This window comes from Micropterus salmoides, unplaced genomic scaffold (assembly GCF_014851395.1).
Source record: "Micropterus salmoides isolate LMB-PRFRI ecotype aquatic unplaced genomic scaffold, ASM1485139v1 Ms_hic_scaffold_9, whole genome shotgun sequence".
NCBI lineage: Eukaryota > Metazoa > Chordata > Actinopteri > Centrarchiformes > Centrarchidae > Micropterus > Micropterus salmoides.
This window is the reverse complement of record NW_024044681.1, coordinates 10,715,283-10,740,093: the sequence shown is the minus strand read 5'-3', so window position 1 is coordinate 10,740,093 and position 24,811 is coordinate 10,715,283. Positions and strand designations below refer to the sequence as shown.

Sequence of the window (24,811 nt, the reverse complement as noted above, 5' to 3'; positions counted from 1 at the left end):
AACGCATCCATCCATCCATCCATCTATCCATCCATCGTCAACCGCTTATCCTGCATACAGGGTTGCGGGGGGGCTGGAGATAATCCCAGCTTACATTGGGCGAAAGGCGGGGTACACCCTGCACAGGTCGCCAGTCCATCGCAGGGCCACACATAGACAAACAACCACTCACACCTACAGACAATTTAGAGACACCAATTAAACTAACCTGCATGTCTGGATGGTAGGAGGAAGCCGGAGCACCCGGAGAGAACCCACGTGGACACGGGGAGAACATGCAAACTCCACACAGAAAGGCCGGGGAGGTCAACACAAATGTTACAAAATTGCTTTACAAAGAACAGGTGTAGCTCAAATTCTGACCATAGTCTACGTGTGTCCCGTTACAAGAGATTAAAATACATTAGGCTGTTAGAAAAAGTCAATGTGGTTTTCTTTTAGTGATCATTTTAGTTTCTTAAAACGTTTGACAACATTTGAAGAAACACAAAGTTCAAGCTTAAATTTCCTGCTAGCCCACCAAGATGCACCGCTTTGTGCTTCCGTACATCACCATTTGTGTGAAGATATAAAATAAAGACATTATTGGGGTTTTATGCTGAATTAAGTCTTTGTAAAGAAGCTTAATTTAACTGTAATAGCTGTATAGCTGATGGAACATACAAGTCAAAAAGCAGACTAGCTGGTAATGATTGAAAGGCTCCACCTAGTGTCCAAAAGAAGAATAACACTTTTTTTGTTTTAAACTGAGGAACTGCATACTGCATTTCAATTGACCTTCATGTTGCACTGGAGTCTAATTGGTTAGGGTATGCTGCTGTACATTTGTGTCCCTTTTGTAGTAATCTTTATACAACCAAACAGGTAAATCTGAGCACATTCATTCATGACTTACTGTAATAACATCCCTCTGACTGATGTACATGCCTGCATTTATTGATGAAAAGAGGGTTCAGTTTCTGTAAAGCCCGCTCAGTCAGTTTTACAATGAAAAGCTTTGTCTTCATAAGTATTGGAGAGAATGTGGTAAAACCGTACCTTATTTTAGTCATATTTTTTGTTTGGTTCACCTAATTATGATATTTTGCAAGATACAAAAATAATCCCAGAGCCATTTTGTTTTTATATAGAATAAATATTAATTGGTAAAATTCCAACAGAATCTCAATCAGAAATTACAAACATTTAATGAGGACTTAATGAGGCTCTAAGGCTTGAAATGTTTAACTGGAGGTTAATGATGTGGAAGATTTAACAATGGAGTACACTACGTTGAAGAGGCGATATTTAATTACATGGCAGAAGATGGAGGAAACTGTGTCGTCTGTAAAAAAAAATATAAACCTGAACTTGTTTAATAGGTAGACCTATCATGTCCCAGGTAGTGCATCTGCATTTTTGCTTTACTTTTGCCATCAACAACTTGAGTGTTATTTAATTTATTATGTTAGTTTTATTAATAGAATGTGTTCGACAGTAATGTCTAAGCCTGCTGTTTTAGCAAAATGACAATAAAAAGGCTAAGAAATGCCTTTTATTAAGATGAAACTGGCAAAGATTATCATTTTTTAATACATAATAACAAAAATAATATTACAATCACATCCATCTCAGTCTGTTATTCACAACTCTAGAGGATCCATGTTGTCAGGAATAAACATGTTTTGTTCTTCTATTTCCTCTCCTCCCACACTTCCTCTTTCTTCTGTTTCTCCTTTTCCTGTCGCTCATGGCCAAACTCCACCACCAAAGGTTTCCCTAGCAACCGGTATCCATGGACCAGCTGCAAGGCTTTCTGTGCCGTTTCAGCATCTGCCAAAGAAAAACAGATAGACGTTATAACAAATACGACATGTACTGTATAATGGACACGGCTTTTATTTGTACATTAAAACATACATTTATTTTGCAAAGCTACCAGTGTGGCTCTAGAGATGTTGGTCTGTTAGTCTGTCTGCCACTTTGGTACAGAGTGAAATATAGTATGCGAAATCTCATACAGGGCATCATGACCAAAGAATGCCCTGGTTAAAGAGGCAGCAGACAGCACCGCTTTCACCTTTTAGTGTGTGAGAAACTGTTTCTGACCTGGCAGAGTGATGAAGGCCTGCCCCTTCATCCTTCCAGTCAGCAGGCGGTAAAGGACTGGCGGCTCATTTTCCCGCTCAAACCTGGAGAACAGTGCCACCAGCTGGGCCACCGACGCCTGTGCACTCAGGTTCTTTACACACAGCACCTACAGTGAGACGCACAGCAACAGAAATCCTCAATAAGCTGCAGATGCTTTTTTGACAGCGTTGCATAGTGACAGCTGTATGTACAGCATATCAGCTCCACAGCACTTGAACCTCTTCCCCTGTGATGCCATAGAAATGACTTTAATATCTATGTGGTAATCTCTCTCATGGATAGAAAGCAAATAACCACATTTATGTAAATGCTTACCTATTTATTTCAATGTATGTCTGATGCTATGAGGGTAATATAACGCAGGAAAATATAATTACAGTAAACAACAACAATCATCCTTTTCTTTTGCCAGACTGAAACAGGTCCATCCAACATGTCAGTGGTTTTTAGCCTGCAGAACTTGAATGTGAGATGATCTAATGCTTCATTTTAGAAGCAGAAGGGCAGGTCCACACATTTTCAAGTCTGTGTTAAAACAGCAGGCATGTGCCCATTAAAGACATTTTGCTTGCTGTAATCATTTCTCCTGTTCACACTGGCCATCAAGAGATCCATTCCTAAATCAGAAGATTTTGGAAGATATTCACTTGACTTAGCGGAGTCAGACTGCTAAAATGTCATGCTAGCCTCAGATAAACTTCAGAATACATTTTCACACAGAACAAGGACTGTAGATTTTGTACTTACATTGGAAGCACATTAGTAAGGGTTCCTTCAACGGCCAGTATGAACAAGATGAATGATTACAGCAGCAAAACCTGTTTTAATGTTCATATGAGCATCTGACTTTAAAAACTGCAAACCTATGCTTTTAAGAGACATCAGTTCTGACACTCATTGGATGCATATACAGTAGGAAAAGGACACATCCACCATCATTAAAAAAGCGTTACTTTCAGGTGACAGCATGACAGTATTCTGCCATTTGATGGGCACTTCTTGAAAAGTGGCTTACAGTACCACTTGTTAATGAGTCTTAACTCATAAAAATGTGACACATGAGACAGGAAAAGGATTTTTGTAGAAGCGACAAGCAGTTATACAGGAAGTTTAGTTTCATATCTGCTGATATGGGTGCTGCTGACTGCACCCATATCAGCAGTTCTAAAACTGTGTCTCTAATCTTATTCCTTTGGAGAAAGCATTTTAACGTTTGTGGCTTTGTGGCTAGCAGATGTAGCTGTTGATACCTTGGAGGGTTTTCCCGGCAGGTAGTTTCGGAACCTCGGGATGCTCTGGATCTCTTCTTCAGATTCACGGTTCTTCAGGATTTCTTCGTCTGAGATTGTCTCAATTTCCCCTCTGACAGTCAGGGGTCCCCCTGACCTCGCCGTCACAGCTCCACGCAGACTACCAATTGGCTGACTTATATTGATGTGTTTTGGAGCAGCCAGTGGTGGTTGCCGTGGTCTGTCCTGAGTGAGATGCGCCTCTGAAGTGTCTGAACTTGGCACTGAATGTACTGACAAGCTACTTTTTTCACCCTGCAGTTCTGATTGATCAGAAGCTTCTTTTGATTGATTGTTGTCTCTCTGTGAGTCCCGTAATTGGTCAGATACAATTCTGTTCGAAGGCAGGTGTGATGCTCCAGTTGTCTCTCTCTGTGAGTCCTGTAGTGACACTTGTTGACTTTCCTTTATGAGAACGTCTCTGTAGAGAGAGTCCATGGGATCAGAGGACGACTCCCCCTGCTGGCCCTCCTGTTTATCTTCATCTGTGACAGAAAATACAACACAGGTGAGATCTTCTGATATGGACTTAAGGGACTCGACAGTGACTGTATTTCTCTCCTCTGTGCTTTTGTTTTTGACAGCTTTATTTTTCTAATTTACTAATTTGAATTTCTTTAGAATATCCATTCCATGTTGTCAGACTTCTCATTCAAAGAACACAGGATTGATTTCTCCTTTCATTAACCTGGGTTTCAGAAATTATATGATACGTATTAATAACATTATTAAAAAAGTATTGTTGCAATGTTGCAAATCAAAATACAGGCCAACAGCAACTTGTTGAATTCCTCACTGGCAGTTGCATAAAGAACCCACAGCATATTTAAGACTGACCTGTAAATGTACACATAATAATATTAAACATACTATAAACTATATATACGCTATAATTTAAGACCTGGAATGTAGATAACATCATTTTAACCTTTCCAGAAATTCTAAACTGAAGTCTATTATACTATTACAAAGTTTCTAAACTGCCTTGGGTAAGAAAATCTGTAAAGTGACTGAAATTTGATAATAAATGTGTCTCTTTTGCTTCTTTTGTGTTTGGAGTTGGAGGAGGAGATGTCTTTGTATGATTCTTGGGATTAAACAATCACCCGCAAAACTTTCTTTCTGACTTTTCTTTAACATTTCACCTCTCAGCATGTTTTCAACATGTCTCTTAAACTGGTCGTCAGAAACACAACAGTATTTCTCTTATGTCATTTATATGTAGCTTTGGCAATATTGTTGTTATACATTCATGCCAATAAAGCTGATTTGAAATGAATTGAAAAAAAAACACAACAGTACCTCTATGGTAAAGTGCAGTGAGAAAACCCAGCCGGTCATTTCCCTGGAAAAGCGCCCGTTCTATCTCCATCTCCCGGCGCGACAGTGGCCGGCTGGAGGCGAAGCGTTGTGGGCGGGACAGGAGCTCTGCCCTGGCTTCAATCTTGTCTCTGATCACCTGCAGGCGCTGCTGCTTCGCACCTGGAGCTGCGCACACACCATGGGACTGTGTGGGCACACAGCCGGGGTTAGGACATTAGTTTGTTGGATGAGGTTTATATATAGAATGTATATCAGTGTTACCTCAGAGATCATGAAGTTAGATTTGGCCCAAATGCGTACATGATTATAAAGGTATATTTAATGCTTAATCTGACTTACACAATCAGTTATATATTTGGATGTTTAATTAATTTGTTGTTTAAACGTTGAGCACAAAAATCACATAACAATACATCCTTTGCCCTGGCTACATGAGACCTCTAAGTAGTTTATTTCAGTAGACGAAAAAATAGACACCAATCATTTATACCCATGAGCAAATTCAGAGTTTTAAATCCATGTGACATGAATGTATTTTGATAAAGAAAATACATGCAGGACCCTGAAACTAAGCCAGATCCTCCAGTTCTGAGCTACCTCTCTGTCTGCAGCAGGTTTTACCTTCTCTGATGCCTCCGGTGCGTCTCTGCTCTGCCACAGCTGGATCTCGGTGTCGGTAAGGCCCAGCTCCCGCAAGCTGGCCAGCTCATTCTCCCCATCCTGCAGGGCCTGGAACTGGGAGAGGCTTCTCACTCCAGCCGCCTGTTCCCCAAACGGCCGATAAAGTGATGCCGGTGCGAAGCACTGCCTCTTGGCTACACATCTGAAGGACAGAATAAAAACAAAAAAACAAAGAAATCAAAATTACATCATGCAGGATCCACTTATAGCGCTACCTCAAAAGCAGCTGCAGACACTTTCAGGGTCCCATGGCCTAAATGTTGTTTTTCATGTTTTACAGTATGAATGTACTGATAAAAAGAGGGCTGAGTACGAATATGTAGCCCTGAGGGTTGTGTTTAAAAATCCTTCAGGCTGCACTGTGGGACCCTGTGAAGGCAACATAACAGCATTTTTTATACAGCACAGAGAGCACCGGCGGGAATAAAGTTGCAGACACAGCTTTCTTCTCCCACTGAGCTACACAGGAACACACAGGCAGGCTATATTTTTGAGAGGTTAACCATAATTTGCATTTGAATGAAGCTTTGGACAAATATTTTTGGAAGCAACAGAGCCAAAAAACTGATCCTAAACTCTGTGATTATAAATCAAATTGATCTTCAAACAGATTCATGTTTTGTGGGAGGAACAACAAGTATTTGATCATAAAATCATTTCAATAGATAAAAAAATACAGTGTTATACAGTGTCTGAGGTAAATAATAGCACCCTGCAGTATCTCTAATCTGTAGTCCTGTCTTCAGACATGATCTTCTAAACTGAGTTGAATTAAAAGACAAATTACTTAATGTCAGTAATTATTAACATAAATATATCAGTATATTAAGTTTAAAAGGCTTAAAGCACGTTTACTAGTTGTAAGGTAAGATAATGTTTTATAGTAGCTGGAATTTTATGCAACTGTCAAGATCTGTTATCAAGAGGCAGATCTGTTTTCAGAATGTACTGTAATATTGGTGCCATTGTACTGATAACATTAGGCTTGTATTGTGGTACATTTCTGTTAACAATTTGTCCCAGCACCAGCACTGTAAGAAAAATCTAGTTGGATGGAAGTACAAAGAATGTGCCCAGAGGAGATAAATTGTGCTGCACTGTAAAACCATACGGAAACCAAATGTTATCAAGGAATGTCCGTGGAGGTTTGGATTTAATTTCTCCACACATTACAATGTCTTATTTTTATGGTAAACTCATTTTACGGAGATACAAACAGACAGTTTCTGACCGATCGATGTCAACGTCAGTGTGAAGCTGCTGCAGCAGGAGGCTGTGCAGCTGCCGCTGGCCCTCCGTCTCCTGCTCCTCCAACAGTGGGCCGTCCTCACAGGACTGCCTGCTCACTCTGACCAACACAACACAGAGACATCCGTCGCTTATACAAGGGTAGGAAAAAGACACATCCAACATCATCAACCAGTTGTTACTTTCAGGTGACAGTATGACGTTATTCTGCCATTTGGGGGACACTCCCTGAAGAGGCTGGACTGGACTGAGTCCAATTTACAGTCCAAAACCCAAATATATTTAGTTTACAATCATATACAACAAAAAAAACAAACAGAAAATCCTTACATTTGAGCTGAAACTAGGGGAAATTATGCATTTCTTCTAGAATAAATGACATACATGATCAATGAATTATCAAAATAGTGGCTGGATCATTTTCTGTTGATTGACATTCGATTAAACGACATTAACATTAGATTTAACTATTACGTTTAATCGATTAGTCAGAATCAGAAACAGAATCAGAATCAGCCTATGTTTACACATACAAGGAATTTGACTCTGGATTGTACATTGCTCACGATGTGCTTACTTATACAATAATAAAATCAGACACAGGCAACAGTATAGAGAACACATATATACACACTATATACAAAACCAATATAGACAGATTGAGACAATAGTGCAATGAGCAGAGTGCAAAGGATGCAGGAGTAAATTATTATTACCATTATTATTATTATTATTATTATTATTATTAAAGTGGATGAGATATTTCAAATCAGTTAGCAGGGTTACTTTATGGCAAGGATTTTTGCATCAATATGATAAAGTACTTTAATTTGTTAGGGATTTAATCCTGTCAAAAGCTTACATTACTGTCTTTTATTTTAGCTATAAACACTTTTTCAATTGAATTTCCACATAATTGACTGAATCTCAGCATATATCGATATCACTAAAACATACAGGTGTTATAATGTAAGATTTTATCAACGTCGTTCACCCCGTATTTCAGTGAACTCAAATGAACTGAGAAAAAAAGCTGTGCAGTGGGCAGACATTTAACTACATGTGCTAATAAAACGTAACAAATATCACAATACCGTGACAGCCTCGGTAGAATTTTGCAGACCACCATAACTGGCTTTGACAGAGAAAGAGGAAAGATGTCTGTTTCTATTATAATTTTATTCAACTTTGTTTTCAGTTCTCTGTAACGTTATTGACATTTTCATGAGATAAATTGCATAAATTGAGGCAACCTGGACGAGGATAGCTGCCAGAGGTCAGACGGACTGTAGATGCTAAACTATCCATCTACAATGTAGTTTAATAAAAATGAAAACGTTAATTTTGACGTATTTATAGTTAAATCGTGAATAACGAAATATTTAACGCTAGCTTGGTTGGTTGTCGCTATCTCCACGACAACAGCAGTAACGTTAACGTTACCTGATTGATGTAAAATGTACGTAACAGATATAAACTGGTATTTTCTGGTTCCACTGGTGTCAAATTGGGTCTTAAACCTGATCCGTTAAATTAAAAACACCACAATCCTTATAAAAAATACTGGTATTTCACACTGATAACTTAAAGTTGTGTTTACCTTCGCATGCTTCCGCCTTGTGCGTCAACTTCCGGGGTGTGGAATCATGGGAAATGTAGTAGAATCTCCACATTTACAGTTATGAACTGTACGTTATGTTTCATGGTTACACTCGGCGACAAATAATGCAACAGCCTCGATTGTGGGGCATCTTGGGCTGAAAATAGAGCCTCTGGTCTTGCACCTAGTGCATACACTTTCACAATTAAAAAGAAAAATCCTAACCGGATTGTATTTTTCAGCTGTTAGTCTGTTCTTTCTATATTGGAAACACACACCAGACCTAACATGGTGCATGTTGTTTTTTTTTGTTTTTACAAAGACAAAAAACACATGAAACACTTTAGAGTGCCACACCCTGCTTTATTAGAAAGGGTGTGGTTAGAACACCATGTTTATTGCCAACTATCAGACTTGGCTGCCTTCCTTGATCAATCTAAGGTCTTTTATCAAACGTAATGCTGCAAAGTCCCGAATATATCCTACTGTGAAAAGCTCTCACCCTCCCCACCCAGCTGAAGTGTCCTCAATTAGCCTGCTGGCTGACGTCAGTAAGGTGACATGGGTGCTTCTCTTCACCATTGCCTGGCAATAAGCAGCCCGCTGCTGCAGCATGGCATTAATAGACTGGGATACATGGATGCGAGCAGATCCGTGCTGGTTGCATGCGATTTAAATCTCCCATGCATTAGTGCGCGGTTCTGCTGCAGCTCCTCTCCTCCTGCCGGTCCGCCTGCCTGACTGCCTGCCTGCAGCCGGTGTCGGGTCGCCGGTAACTCAGCTCCTCTGCAGGGCTGCGTAGCTCATGACTGACAGAGAGATGAGGGGTGGGGACGCAGGGTGGGGTCACAAGCAGGGAGAGGCGGAGGAGGAAAAGGCAGAGAGAGAGAGCCCAACCCTTGAATACACGGCAACAACACGCCGTCAGAGAGAGAGGGAGAGACACAGAGAGACTGGCTGTTTTTGGGGGAGCAAAGGGAGCCTTCGACGCTGCGGATATGAACTGAAAAGAAACACTGGAAGAGGCAGGGATCGTGTTCCTATATCCCGAAATTTTACTGTAAAGGTGGAAAACTAGTCCCCCCCAAACCCTCATCTCTCCCTTCTTATTCAGATAGAGGTAACGTTACACCCAAAGCCCCGACCGACCCCCTCCTGCTCCTGCTGCTCCACCCCTTCGCCGCTGCACCGCTCCGGCAACCGAGATGCACACGGAGACCCGTAACAAGAAAGTAAGTGCACCTTATTGACTTTGCCCTGGTCAATGAAAAAAAAAAAAGAAACACCTATATGTGCGGATGGTCTGCCTGTACACAAGCAGAGTTGACATTGTCAGCTCAACATGTGCCAAATACGAATGAGTGAGTATATATAACAGTCAATTACAAGTGTATCCTTGCAGGCAGGCAGGCTATTTTGCAATTAGGGGAAGAGTTTTGTAACAGTGACCTCATTGCATTGCTGAGAGCACTGTCATTTCCACGGTTAATACGGAAATATTTCTATCTCTGTCTTTATCTCTCTGTGCCAGGTTGGTTCAGGTTCAGGTTCAATTTTAAATTCTCTGTGATCTCTGAGAGGCAGGAAGGAAACGGAAGGCAGAAACTGCAGCTTGTAGGACACCATCTTAGCTTTTAAAGGGCCAGCAACCTCTTCTAAAACACACAAGCACACAACCCTGGGAAGCAGCCAGGTGCACTGCCTCCAGCTACACTCTGCCCTGCTGCCTACTTGCGCCTTTAAATGAGTCTTGCTTCAACAGAGTATGCTTATACTCTAAAAGCAAATTAAATCTGGTGAGTGATCAGAATGTTATGGAATGCAGAGGTTAAAGCAAACACCAGTATCCCCACTGCAGCTCCTGATCTGTTTGTTTTGATGGTTTGGAGGGAAGATGATGGAGACAAGTTACAGTTTGGCATACAACAAGTCCCTAAATGCAGAAGTGAACAACTACAATGAACAATTATTTAATTATCAATTTAGTCTGCTGATTTATTTTTGGATTAATCACTTAATTGTTAATATAAAATGTCAGAAGATAGTTAAGATAGACCACATTCCCTAGAGCCCAAGGTGATGCTCTTCAAAGTGCTTGGTTTGTCCAACCAACTGTTCAAAACCCAAAGATATTCAATTCATGAATATAAAAGACTAATAAAACAATTTATCGATTGTGATATAGTTGCCAATTGATTTTTTGTTGATTGGCAAATTGATTAATTGGCAATTGTCCAAGCCTTTCCCTCCATTGAAGTTAAAGTTCAAAGCCTGCAGCCACTTGTTTGACGTTGATGAGCAGTTGCAGGCGATGGTGAATTAAGAGGTCGTAAAGGAGGAACATGTTTCAGTTTAGTGCTGGGGGTAGCACTTTATTTCAGAAGCATTTTTGTTAAATTTGTTGAAATTCTCTTTACGTCCCAAGAGCAATCAATAATTCAAATGCCCTGACAAAAAAGGAAAGAAATCCGGTGGCTGTGGCTGGAAGCACTGCCAGCCTGCCTGTCTATCTGCTTACCTGCATGCACTCTGACCATGCATGACAATGTGTTTTTGAGGAGTGACTTTGGAGGGAGGCGGTGGGACTTTTTTTGGTTGAATACTTTAATGGCTCGTTCCATTTAAGGTAGTCAGAATTTACAGCTAGCCAGGTTAGCTGTTGTTACACTAGTTGATAAAAATGTATTACGCTGTTTTTACGCATACTAACACATTACTTATCAAGTAGCAACATGTCCACAGACAGCAGTTGGACAGTACTTTGCATGTGACAATTTCTATGAGACACAGAAGTGCTAATAAACAGTATAAACTACTACTCTTCTCTTAACTGTTGACAGCCATCTTGGATCACAAAGTTGGTGTTAGTCTGTTCTCCCGACTTTTAGAGTCAGAAATCTGACTTAAGGGCGAGGTGAAATTTCTGACTGGGAACTTGGAAATTCTGACTTCCCAGTAAAACGCACCATAAAAATCTAGCTGTGCTCTTTTCTCCAATGTTGCCTACCCTGGCTGTACGTTAGCTAACGGGCAAAAACTACTAACAAAAACACTCAAATAGAAAGGATATTTCATCACTTCAGAAAGTTAGCATGCTGGTGTTGAACATGGATAGTTATATACTCCATGTGATCAAATATATGTACTATAAGTCTTTCTTCAGTTAACAAACAGAATGCTATTCTTCACAATATTACAATTCCTCCTCTCTCAACTCTCAGCTTTTCCCACCGAGCTTCACTGGAGCGGCCTCCAGGTAAAGGTAAATTAGCAGAGCTAGCAAGTTAGTGGTACCCTCTTTGAGTGTCTCTTTTGTAAAATCTGTGTGAAGGGCCAAAGTACTTTAGGCTCCAGAGCAAACATGTGACTGCTTTGCTCAATGAAGGGCTTTTAACTGAAAGTGGAAGCCAGTAGATCCGTCTGTAGCCTTGTGACTGAAGAAGAAACGCTTTTACACCGCATAGCCATTTGAAAAGTAGTCACCACAGTAAGTAGCTTTCAGTCTGCAATAAATTTAGTGAGGTGTTGTCATGACTCCCCTTGTACAATTATAATTAGCCTCAATGAATCCATTAAATACAACAGGGGGATTTATGACTTATGACACAATGTCAGTAACCCAGGCTATCCACATGAACACCAGCATCTGAGTCACAAGCACTTTGTTTGCCAAATACAGTAAGTCTGCAAGAATTTGCAGCAAACACTGCACTGGAACAGCAACACTTTATCCTCAGTCATGTAATTAACTGCTTTTTTTTTTTTTACTAATGCTATGTGCAGACTAAAACACATTTGAAAACCAAAAGTCAAAGCAGCAAGATTGGATAAAAAGCTGCTTCCGTCATGGCAAACATTGAAAGAAGGCATACTTGTCTTTTCCAGTTGTATCTGCATGGATGCTATGAGGTCATTGCTATGGTTTTTCTGCACTGTGCTTTCATGCTGGTACTTTTTGTTCCTCTTATCGGAGATCCAATGCAGGACCCAAGTTCAGATAGGTCCAAATTATTTTCTGTCTAATCTGGGCGACTACTGTCCCCTTTAATTGGTTGGTTCTTGGATCCATATCTCATAAAGCCTGAGTGGATCCGAGCTGGATCGTTATTAGCTCTGCATCATGCAGTGTGGCATTATTATTGTAGGAGAAAAATTAGTTTTTTAGAGGCAGATGGCAAATGTGAACTGTGTGTACTGTTGCTCTTTTCGTCCGTTGCTGCTTGTTAATTGTGTTGGTGTTCTCTCTCTATTTGTTTCTTTTAACGTTTTGGATCTTATCATCCTCAGATCTGTCCTCAGACTTCTTTCTTTAGGTGGCACCCTTTCTTTCAGAGCGAATGCAAACTGCCAGCATTGTCTGCTGTTTATTCCAAACAAACCAGAACATGAAACGCATCACTTCCTGTGTGGTGGAGAAATGTTCCCTTATAAAGAGCCGTATAACAAGCGCTATTTACAACAGTGACTCTAAAAGCTTTTCATGAACTTTAATGAGGATAGTTAAATACATTTTTATGTTACATCAGTCAGTTGATGGTAGCAAACCAGACATTTATTCACTCACTCTAAATATTGTGGGTTCTTACTTCATTAATGATGTCTGTCACTATCACTTGTTTAGACACAATAAATCAGTGTAATATTGTACAGATAACAACAGGTAAGATGAATTTGATGGACCACACAGTAACAGTAGTGATAAGTGTGAAAAAGGACTCTTAAATCTGCTTAAGATGATGGTTTTCATTGTTCTTATTGCTGAATGTGTAGAAACACTCATGAAGCTCTTTCAATCTTTCCATTCTTTCTGACTTTCTATCTTTACTTCTACCTTTTACCCAGATAACTTTTTTTTTTTTCCACTGTGGGAGTGGAAATCAATTTCCTTCCATCAAACTTAAGGGCATGCGTTATTGGAAGTGTAGTGAACAGATAGCAATGCACTGATTCTGCATCACAGAAGAACAACTGAGCATGCTCCATGGTGTTTGTGTGTGTGTGTGTGTGTGTGTGCGCGCGTGTGTGTCTGGGATCAGCTGGGCTGTAGATGTGAGAGCAGGGTCAGCTGTACATTCCTGGGCAGGGCATCAGCAGCAAAGGGCTCTTGAATACAAAGTCTGCCTGTTCGTATGAAAGATGGCGAGTGTGTGTGTGTGTGTATGTGTGTGAGACAGAGCGAGAGAGAGAGAGCTGATGCCACGCAGCAGGCAATGATTAACTATGCTGAACAAAGTTTGATCAGACCACTGTGATAGTGGATACGTGTATCCCTGTTCTTTATATTACCTGTGATTTTGCATGTTTCATGCATGTTGCAGCTCATTATGTAGACATTGTGCAGTGTTTTAGATTATTGATTTTGTAGCTTGTATGCGGCCATTGGTTTCAATTCATTTCAGTAGATTATGAAAACTAACTTGTAGAGACTTGCAGAAACTGCTATGCATAGATACGTAGTTTATCACAGTGAACCATTACTCACCTTTATCTTTTGTCTAGCGTTGTTGTTATTGTTGTAGAGCAGAGACTAAAAATCCTCTGTTTTGGAATTAAAAATTAAGATTCGGGTGCTGAACAGAAACCATCTGTGTGCAAGAAATGAGCCTTAACACAACATCTATGTTTATTTATTGTTCTAATCTCATTTTATTGGTGCTTTTGAGAAAACGACAAACATTTCTCAGATGTTGGATAATCCTTGAATGTGACACCATAGAGAGTTTTAAAGATGCCGCTAAAGCCAGTAAGCTCAATGACATTGTAGCTCCGACAAATCCAAGCAGCAGATTGTTCACTGTGATGGATTTGCTTTGAATTAAAGTTCACTTAGGAACCAAAACATTCACTGTATACAAATAATTTCTAAATGCAAGTCAGTCGGACAGAGTTACATTTTTTTTATTTCAGTAATAACAAATGTATCCAATTGTGTCCCTTTAAATTTAGAAATGACTTCATAGGACGTATGGATGTTTACTTCACATTCATGAGCAAATCCTGTGCGAACAGTATCATGTCAAACAGAAGTATTACCAGCAGCTGCATGAAGTTTGATATCAGAAATATTTTCAGGGATCTAAAGTATCAATGTGCATGTCATGTTTTTTTGTAAATTATTTTATAAAATAAAGTGAGAAATCTATCATAGAAGACATAAACTGTTTTCTAAACTGGCTGTAGTCAAATATAGATTAGCATACAATGCATCTGCAAAATAGATTGGGCTTTCTTCACTGGAAAGAAATTATTCCAGTATTGGTATTGTTCAGTCCACCCACACATATATTTTATATTCCACTTCTGAATGAAACTAGTTCACAGCAGGGGTGCGTTCCTTTTGAAAGTCCTTTGTGCTCTTTTGCAACATGTCGGTTGAATTAGATTTATTCCAACAGATGTGTGACTTTGGTGATTTTGCAGGATCGTTGGTTAAAAACAAAATGTTCAATCAGTGACACTGCAGTGTTTCAGTCATCCGTTATTGCAGCATAGAGGGAAATCTACTCTAGGGTTGGGACAATGGACAATGTCATTGTCAGCCGATTGCTGATAGCCATTGACCACCGGAGTAAAAAGCCAATAAGAGTAATTTATCAAAACATTTAGTGCCTTAGAACTGATGAGTGTATATTTTAAGGAGTGTCAGTCAGAGAGCATAAAAATGAAGGATGGGCTTCTTCTAATTTTTATAGTAGCTCCTTGGAGCTGATTTACTAAAGGAAATATTTTAAAATATACCTGATTTGCACCTGCTGTAGTAAATTCAGGGGAAGTCTTTATTTGTATCACCAAACTGATAGTTACACCATGACTAGTATTTAGAATATTTTTATTATTATATGTTACGTGTGGAAAAATTTGTTTGTTGCTGGAGTATCAAGCACCAGTGGTTGGCATCAAAATGTTAATTGCACCATTATTATTTTAATTTATGGGAAATATATTTTCACTCCATGAAGAGCCAATTCATATTTGTGACCCTGGTAACTGGCAGTACAGAAGAAGTAGATGAGGCAGTTTGAGGGAACGTAGGTGCACAAAAAAATGCATTTCAACATTGATCACATGGAAGAACTTGTCATGTGTTGGATGTCATAAATCGATTCTTTGTAATGATAGGAGATAAACTATCCAGGGGTGCATTGGCACCTGTGACCTGGAGATCATGCTTCACTGACTGAGCTAAGGGCGCTCTAATAAGCATCCTGTAAGTGTTTTCCAGGTGGTGAGGAGGTGTCGGTGCTAACCGGCTCACTGCACTTTTCCATTTTCCATTTTAAATTATGTTCTTATTCAGAGTAATTTTGCAGCGTGTGTAGCAGTACAATAAGCTTCAGTTCCTTGATCACCAACATTAAAGGCGAGCGGCAGGGATGATTGCAAAGGGTTGAATGACGGTGTGAATGACAGAAATGCTTCTGTGACTACCAGATGAGATGGAGAGATTTTGTTTCTTTCTTCTCTGCATCCTCCTGCAGAGACATTGACGTTCCCTTGCAGAAGCTTGTAGTGGCCAGCTGGCTGCCTGACTGTGTGTGTGTGTGTGCGACAGGAGAGATAAATGAGACTGGGGTATGAAGACACGGTGTGAGGAATGGACTAGGTGCGTTAGGGCCATAGCAAGGGTCACTGCTGGCGGGTGCCGTTTGGTCGGGTCATTCAGGCAGCTGAATCACTGACAATTAATGGGAAGCAGGTAGTCTGAAGAGCAGAAGGGAAGTAAATGTCAGATCTGTGCTTTTCATTAGTCTGCAATCCACTATAGAGCCAAACACAGCTGAACAGAGATGCAATTTTTTACATCTTCTTATGGACACAAGAAATAAAAATTATATTTTATGATTAAATTATATGCAAAGTCATAACATACAACTACAAAGCAAGACTTAAATATATCTAAACAATAGAAAGAAATACTAAAACTACACAAATCCAATCAAAGTTTATTTATGCTATCCATTGTATGCAATGGAATTTATGCTAGTCCTAGATTCTGGACGGACATATCACAAAACCAGGACATTTCAGTCAATCAGGGGCTCATAGGGGTTCACAGAGTTGTTGGTGGTGTCACTCTTTTCTTTCTGTGTTTGTTGGGCGGCCTTGCTCAGGCTGGCCTGCCCCAGGGCTTCAGGGCTATTTATAGAGACACAGCACAGTTTATATGGTGAAGGCGTAGCAGAGCAGAGCTGGCTGATTCTCTTGTCACGGTACCAAAATTTAACCCTAGACACCATTACTAAGTTAAATTTCCAAACAGTTGAAGCTTTCCTACCTCATCACAGTGAACAAGAGTAAAAATCAAGCAACGTGAGTACATGGTAGAGCCATCTTCACACAGTGTTTATACGGAGCTGCCGATGTGTTGATCTGACCTTGATTTGGTTTCTCATCTTCGTCACCACCTTAAAGAGGATTCAGACCTGGACTGAAGTGCGTTTGCTTGTGTAGCAAAAAACACAAACACCTACTGTAATGGGGGCCTTTTTAAAAAGTTATATTATGAAATAAATAGGATTGGACTGGTTCAGTATTTGTCAGATCTGTAAACAAAATAGCTCCCTGTTCGCCTACTGGCACTAGCTTTGTCAACCACTTTTGGTGGAACTAGTATCCAGTTCAAGTCGTAATGGACTATTTGACTCTGTAACAAGATTCACTGATGCAGTACTCGGATAAGAGGCAGACTACAGCTGTCTATTGCAGGCCTCTTACTCCTTATTATTCACTACTATAGTCTACCATTTACACCATCTGGAGGTGACACCGAAATTAATACAGTTTCTTCCTCTAGAATTGTTGAAAATATTTTGTGTGTAGAATATAATCAGTGTACATGCGTTAAGCCAAGTCAATAATAATTATTTTGTTAGCCATTACAATCACAAAGATAAAATGAAATAAAATGTTTGTCAAACTTAGAAATATGCCAGTTTTAGAGCTGTTCTGTAAGGCGACTAAAAACCTTTACATGCTTGTTGGCATTTTTCTGGTTCTTTGTCTAACTCTGGCACAGAAAGATGACTCTATCTCCATTCCTAAGCTCTCCAAATTAAAAGAACAAAATACATCGTATGTCTGTATTCTCTATAACAACACACATAAACCAAAACTGTTACACATCACACAAAATAAATCAGTATTATTATGTGACACCACTATGGTAAAGGTTTGATTGGATTTAGGCAAAAACAACTTGGTTAGGTTTAAAAAAAGATCATGGCTTGAGTTATTATACTGTATGTACTGTAAAAGTTAGAACACATGGTTGTGTTTAGGGAACAATTATGATAATGGATTAAAGAAACCAACAGTATACCAATGTCGGTATAGGAACAAAATAAACAGCAGTTTCTGGTGCTCCATTCACCGACCTCCCAATGCGGTCGCTCTATAATAACGTTACCTTACTTCCTCCTTTGTTCCATCATAATTACTTCGGCTGCTAGAAGGGTTTGTCATTTAAGCATAAATGTTTTTTTTTATTGTTTTGATTAATCGTTTAGACTATAAAATGTCAGAAAAATGGGAAGTAGCACATCACAATTTAAAAGCGATGTCTTCAAATGGCTGTTTCTGTCAGATTAACAGTCCATAACATTAATGGACTCAATTTACAATGATATCAGACAGCAGTTTGGAATATAAAGTTTGAAAATAATGCATTATTTGTAGTTTACTGCCAGTTTGGTCCGACTAGCTGGCTGCTGTGGATTATACAGACATAGAATTGTCAGGTGTTTGTGAATAATTCACACCCAGACTGTGTCTCTTTTATTTTCCATTTTTAACTTGCCTGTCAATCACCAACAGGACAAGAAAAGCAGGAGGTTGGTGAGATTGAGGAGAGAGAGTGAGAAAGGTGGTGGTAGAGTTGGGAGAAAAAAATCTCTTGTTTACACATTCACATCCGAACACACTGAGTTCCTTGGAACAGCTTGGCCGGCCCAGTAGCCATCTGTGTTGACTATACATTGAAGTGACAGTTTAACTCTGTCTGTGTTAATGTGCAAATCTGTCATCCTTGTATGTTTCATGATTACTCTGAAATAATTTAATAAAGTAGCTCTCCAGTTTTCCTTTGGTTTATTCTAAACAAACCTGAAACGCATATGATTTCCTATTTTTCATATGAGGTAGCTAATTGAGTGTTTCAAGGTGGAATATATTGTCATTTTCTACATATTCTGTATTCAGTGGCATTAAATTGTGTTCCTTTGGGGCTCTGGGGTACACAGCAACGAAAAAAATGGGTACGAAATACAAAAGAAGTTGGGGTAGGCAATATTATATTTGTTGAAATTCTCTTAAGCATCAATCAGTAAATCAACCCAGCTCATTGTTTTTGTAGTTTTTGTAGTTTATGTGATCAGTCAGGTATCCAAACCTGTTATGTTGATGTCCACAAACATAACCACAGAAGAATACATTTAACAGTTTATTAATTAAATCACATATTTCTTCATTGACCTGCTGGTGCAGAGGAGGACAGAAAAACTAACTCGACTGGACATACATAGAGCTCACATACGCACTCCCACACCTCTGAAGGGACAGGGCGGACATATTTATGTCAGTCTGTGATTAAGCTAGCAGTGCGTCAGTGATTTTCTTACTGTCTAATAAAACTTAAAAACCTTCATTTGGGTTTTGGAAAGTCTTGTTGGTTTCTTTACTCTTGTTCTCCCTCCTCCTCCTTTCTGTTGGGTCATGGTTTCTAAGTCTCAGGCTTTTGTTGCTCCATCCCAGCATCAGCGCCATTACTGTTAGCGGGCTAACTGGCTCTTCATGGAGTGAGAGGTTAGATTAAGTTGGTTGGCTGACCACTGACTATTTTTCTGACCACGTTTATTGACTTGTTGGCTGTCATTTACTGACTGCCTTGTTCAGCTGTTTGATTGGCAGATAAATGAATACCACTTAGCTCATTGGCTTGTTTACTAGTGCAGTGAGTGAGACTAGTAAAATGCACTTGGACACAGAAATCCCATGCATAACAAGAGTTAAGGAGCACATACTCAGCACAAATGTGTTTGATCCTTCATAGAAGACTACTGGTCACAGTACTTAGCTGTGACCGAAAGTGTGGTCAGAGGAGCATCTGTTGTGTCTTTACGCTGAAGATTCATCATGGTGGATTTTATTCTATTTTTATTTGCTCAGGTTTTGAGATATCTATCTTTATCCACTGAACAAAATTATGAACGCAACACTTGCTGAAGATCTAAGATTTTCTCTATGTACACAAAAGGCCTATTTCTCTCAAATATTGTTTACAAATCTGTCAAAATCTGTGTTAGTGAGCACTTCACCTTTGCCGAGATAATCCATCCACCTCACAGGTGTGGCATATTAAGATGCTGATCAGACAGCATGGGTATTGCCTTTTATTGTGGCCAGCCTAAGGCATACCTTAGACTGGCCACAATAAAAGGCCACTCAAAAATGTGCAGTTCCATCACACAGCCCAACGCCACAGATGTCGCAAGTCAAAGATCTAAGATCTGCGTTTATAATTTTGTTCAGTGTATATCCAGATTTGTGACCCCAGTACAAGAGAGATGAAGTTTATGCTGCTCACAATACTGAAAGATTATGTTTGTTATCATTCATCTTTTTTAACTGAGGATAGTCTATCTCAGGATGAATTGTACAAACTTTTTTTATTGATCTCCTTAATTTGTATCTTGCACCATCAAGTAAAAACTTTAATTCATAAATGATCATTTATGACCAAATATCTGTAAAAGTAATGACATTCCCATCAGCCTTAGTGGTACTTTATATTTAGTGCTAATTTGAAAATTTTATCATGCTAAAACTGTGTTTATGTGTACTTAGCACCTTACTATTGCTTTTTAGTGTTTTTGTGAGCACAACAAATCATATTCCATTCACCTCCACTGTATTTAAGTAAAAGAAGAAATCTCAGTTAAAGTAGGAATGTGAGTTTCAAGTAATGTTGTTGATACTTGATTATAAAGCAAGACAGAAAGCAAGAGAGTAGGGGGAGTTAGCTAGCAAAAGGAAGAAAACATAATTTGATTGGGTCCTTTTTATATAATGTATATTAAATGTGTAATTGTTTAAAATATATTATTAATCGACTGGTGAGGCTGTTTGCTAGTGTCTTGACTGCTTCACTGCTAACTGACTGGTTAAGTGTCTAGCTGCTTTTTAGAGTGGTGGCCAGTGTTAGGCCTGTTAATGGAGCCTGGCGTGGCTGAGGTAACGCCCAGAGTCTTCTGGAGTAAACAAGATCAGCTCTAGCTGTAGGAACAGCGTTTAAGTTTATCTGAAGCTGCTGGGAGTTTGTCATGTGAGCTGCTGCTTCAGAAAGCAAAGCGTTGTTAGGATTGGGGTTTCTAAAAGCTCATGTCTCTTCTCTTTCTGTGTGCCGTCCATGTTCTCTGGCATTTCTTCTTCTCTGCGTTCATCTTTCTTACCTTCCTTCATCAGTCCTTCTCTGCTTGAACGTCATTCACATCATGACATACACATTTCAGTGTGTTGATAATGGGTTTCTCTGCTACACCAGCCACATGCACCCAGCTCTGTTTATGAGCTCTGAGTCAAGTATGTTCATCATCATCCCCAGTACCTTACAGTACCACAACATGATGACGGTCACTGTACCCAAAATATTTGGTCCATTCTTGCTGCCGAGTATTAAGCGCCTTTGGAAGCTTGTAGTTTTGGCATCGCAGCTTGAACCAAAACAAGGACAGAAACATGTTTACAAGCTTTGTAAATCATTCAGAGCAGGAAAGTGTGTGGAGTGTGAATTGCACTGTGGTAGTTTGAAAGCATGCAACGTTTCCTACCAGCATACAGTACTTCCCAAGAACCCTGACAGGTAATTGTTTGTATAAGCACACACAGACCCACACAAGTTTCAGTGGAAGCTTAATTTGAATGTCATTCTGTGGAACTGGGATTCTGTATGGGCATGTGTGTTGTTAAAGGTAATTTAAAAAAATGAAATGAATCACTTTTTTATCAACTCTGTGTGGAGTGGTTGTAACCTCACATAAAAATGATCCACTTGCTTGGTTATTCTGTTATTCTGTTAACTCTGGACAGCCAGTACGCCTAATCCTATGTGAAGTCACCGGGTCGGATTTTCCTGGGAAATCCATTGGCTGTGATTGCATGCCCGCTCCCGAGCCTCTTGCCTTCCGATTCTGCACTGTACAAACAGCAACAACACTGCAGATAATGAGATGGAGTCCGCTAAAACCAAAAAAAACGGCCGGCTCCCAGCACAACACAGACTCCAACACAAACTCCACGTAAGGATAAAAACCAACCACAAAGTTTTATGTGCTGGAGTCCGTCAGGACTGAGAGAATCAGATCGACTTCAGGTGGAAACACAGTCAGCATCAGAAAGGCTTGAGTCAAGTTCATTTTGAAACCAACAAAACCGACACAAAGTTGGCTTTCATCCTCTTGGACAGGTAAACTAACATTACTGCAAAGCATGTGAAATATATTGTGATGTTTACTTGGCTCAAGTTAGATAACGTTAGCTCGCGGGCTAACGGCGAACAGATGCTAACATTATCTGGTGCAAAATACTGTAGTTGTATAGCTTTCTACAATAACGCCGGTATTATGTCAAAGTGTGAATTTTAACTTGCAAGAAATAATGTAATGGTACAAAGCAAAAGGGTAGCGATTTGTTTATACTAGCCGGTAGTGATGCAAGGGCAGCTAGTTGTTGTTACATTCACACGGATCCACCTCTGTTTGCATCATGAGGTTCAATTTAGATTAATTGTCTTACTGATTCTCACACAGATTCTCCATCGTCTCAGTTGCTGTAAGTTTCGTGACCCACATAATATAAAATAATAAAACATAAAGGCGCAGGAGAACAACACAGTGGAAGACCCATTCAGTACAGTAAGGTTACTTACTGCAGTCTAACTTTGGCAACAATTTCATTATAATATTCAGTCTAGCTCACTAACAGTTTCGCTATCATCCAATACATTTAGCTGTGCTCACATTGCTGAGCCTCGCTTGAAAGACACTCAAATAGTTATTGAAAAGGGGCAGGGGAGCTAACGCTGATGTATCATGCTAAATGCTGTTATTGTAACGTTATCATGCAACCACCATTGATTACTTCAACCTCAAGCTGATAAAAATATTATTGCAACGTTACAGTGGGAGTTTACATGAGTTTCCAGCATGTTGTGTGAAGCTGTCTCCAGGTGTTTCGGTCTGTGTGTCCAAATATGCTCGGCCATGAGCACGCGTACAAGAAAGTAAAAGTAGTGTGTTGGCAACCATACTGGGAAAAAAAAGGTCAATGGGAGCAGCAGTAACGTTGGGGAATTTCTAACGCAACCTGTGACTTGAGATTTTCTATAATTTTAAATTATCTGGGGGAATCCCAGTTTAGACAGGATACATTTCCGTAATCGATGGCCTCGATTGCATCAATGAGTCGCACCAGCCCTATTGCACAGCACAACGATTCACATGCAACCCACATACATAATCATACATAGCTGCCACTTCGTCAAACAGTAACACAGCCATTTTATTATTTTCAGCAACATGCTGACCGACTTTTACTTTTGAGCATCTTTTGAATTTTTTGACTACACCCTGGAAGAGCTCTGCACTGGGTTGCACCAGCTGTGTGTAAGTTCTCTCCTTAGTTAGGGGATAAAATCGACACTAGAGGCTCAGTCACTACTAGTTTGAAGCTAAATCAGCTACTAAAGTTAGTTTCACCATGATTACTTGGGGCATGACTTAACTAGTTTAGATGTAAATTCGTATCTAAGTCAAGTGGCCAATTAATGATTAAAGATAGCTTTCGGGCTGGCATGAGCCACTTGTATTGTAGCACATCGTACTAAGCTAGATTGATATTGAAGTATCATATCAATAAATTTGCTCTCTACTGGATGTCTGTGGTGCAAAGTAACATGCAATTAATTAAAAATGATGCTGTGTGGCAAAAAAATGGCTGTTTTACCGTTAAGAAGTATAATTCTGTGACATTTTATAAGTTACAACTATCCTTGGACCTGTGTAACTATTTAGTTGTTACGTAGATTCATGCTGTAATTTATATAGATGGAGCAATCAATCACAACTTAGTAATAGTTTACAGTATATCTAGGCTAAGTTTGAACTTGAGCTGGTACAACAGGCTGCAGAACTGTAAGTATGGTATCTGGAAAAGGGAGTTTAATGTATATCTAAAAAGTTACAACTCAACAGCCAGAATTTAAACGTCTTTCCTCTTGTAAGGAAAAGGAAAAGGAGAGGGGAAGCTTTAATACTGAGTGTATGTGTGTGTGAGTGAGGGTTCATTATTGGAGGCTTGAGTGTAGCTGAATGTGTGCTTCTGGTGGGAATGTGTGACTGTGAATTATGTGAATGAGTCTGGTGGGAGGGTGGTGAGAGGTAGGGCCTGTGCACCATGTGTGTGTGTGTGTGTGTGTGTGTGTGTGTGTGTGTGCTTGTGCATGCACTTGTACACACACAGTCTTCCCAGGGGGCTCCTGTGAATGTTTGCCGCATGCCTGTGTGTGTGTGTGTGTGTGTGTGTGTGTGTGTGTATGTGTTTGTGCGAGGATATTGGCTGTGTCACCTCAGATTAGGCCATGATGCGGCGGCGGTGGTGGTGGTGGAGAGTGACCCCCTACCAACCACGCCACAGTCATTAACGAAGGGAAAGAATCCCGTCGCCATGGCAACCAACTGCGCTGCCAAAGCGGCCACAATGAAAAGAAAAGGGGACGTGGGAGGGGGAAGGGGGGTGTTGGGAGTGAAGGAGGAGGAGAAGGCGGAGGGTGGGTGGAAGTTAAGGTGGGGAGGGTGTGTCTGGAATTGTGTATGTGTGTGGTGAGAGATGGAGGTTATGGGAATGATGGAGAAACATGGAGAATCGCGACAACGATGAGAGGGATATGATCAGACAATCGGGTCACAGTTTTTCAGATGAACACACATACTTGCAGGTTTTCTAAGGAAATAATACTGATCTCATTTTGTGATGTTTTTGAAGCATTTGTGTTTATTTTTTGCGTTTATTTTCGCACCAGTGAAGCCAGATTGAACTGGAAGTGGAAACGGGGTTAAAGGTGATTGAGGTCGGCTAATCATCATCTTTATGACCACACCAGGTTTCTTTCCACATAATACAGGGGATAATAGCACAATCAAAAACACTAAAATTGTCTGTACTTATGTAGTGTCTTTCTAGTCTTCTGACTACTCAAAGCACTTTTACATTACGTCACATTGACATTGACAGTACATTTGATTGATTATTTTGTGTTTTCAAGACATTCCTCATTGTAATCTTCCAATCTTCCAATTTGGACCTTAAATGCTTCACAGAACCATCTTAGTGGATGTTTCAGGACTCCCGCTGTATGTGTTTGCTTTCTTTATGTAGACTTTACAGTCACGTGAAATCAAAGGCGGTGGTGATGTGTGTGCATGTCTCTCAGACAAACAACTAGAAGTGTCTTCAGAGAGCTACAGTATACATAGCTGTGTGTGTGTGA

At 39.9% G+C, this 24,811-nt stretch overlaps 2 protein-coding genes across 3 annotated transcripts in view; one reads left to right on the top strand and one right to left on the bottom strand.

The window, feature by feature from the left end:
- Positions 1-1,521: 1,521 nt before the first annotated feature.
- rbm41 (RNA binding motif protein 41) lies at positions 1,522-8,923 on the bottom strand. Its single transcript, XM_038709565.1, has 7 exons — positions 8,272-8,923; positions 6,655-6,771; positions 5,364-5,565; positions 4,722-4,926; positions 3,381-3,904; positions 2,089-2,236; positions 1,522-1,812 (listed from the first exon to the last, which is right to left on the bottom strand). The coding sequence occupies exons 1-7, from the start codon at positions 8,277-8,279 to the stop codon at positions 1,673-1,675; spliced, it is 1,344 nt and encodes a 447-aa protein (XP_038565493.1). The 5' UTR covers positions 8,280-8,923; the 3' UTR covers positions 1,522-1,672.
- Positions 8,924-9,097: 174 nt separating this feature from the next.
- Positions 9,098-24,811, top strand: part of klf8 (Kruppel-like factor 8) — a 73,299-nt gene continuing 57,585 nt past the window's right edge. Inside the window, exon 1 of one of the 2 annotated variants that reach the window (XM_038709568.1) lies at positions 9,098-9,503. In XM_038709568.1, the coding sequence (XP_038565496.1) occupies positions 9,477-9,503 (27 nt within the window). In that variant the 5' untranslated portion in view covers positions 9,098-9,476. The remainder of the gene's footprint in view (positions 9,504-24,811) is intronic. The other variant, XM_038709567.1, reaches the window with a different exon arrangement.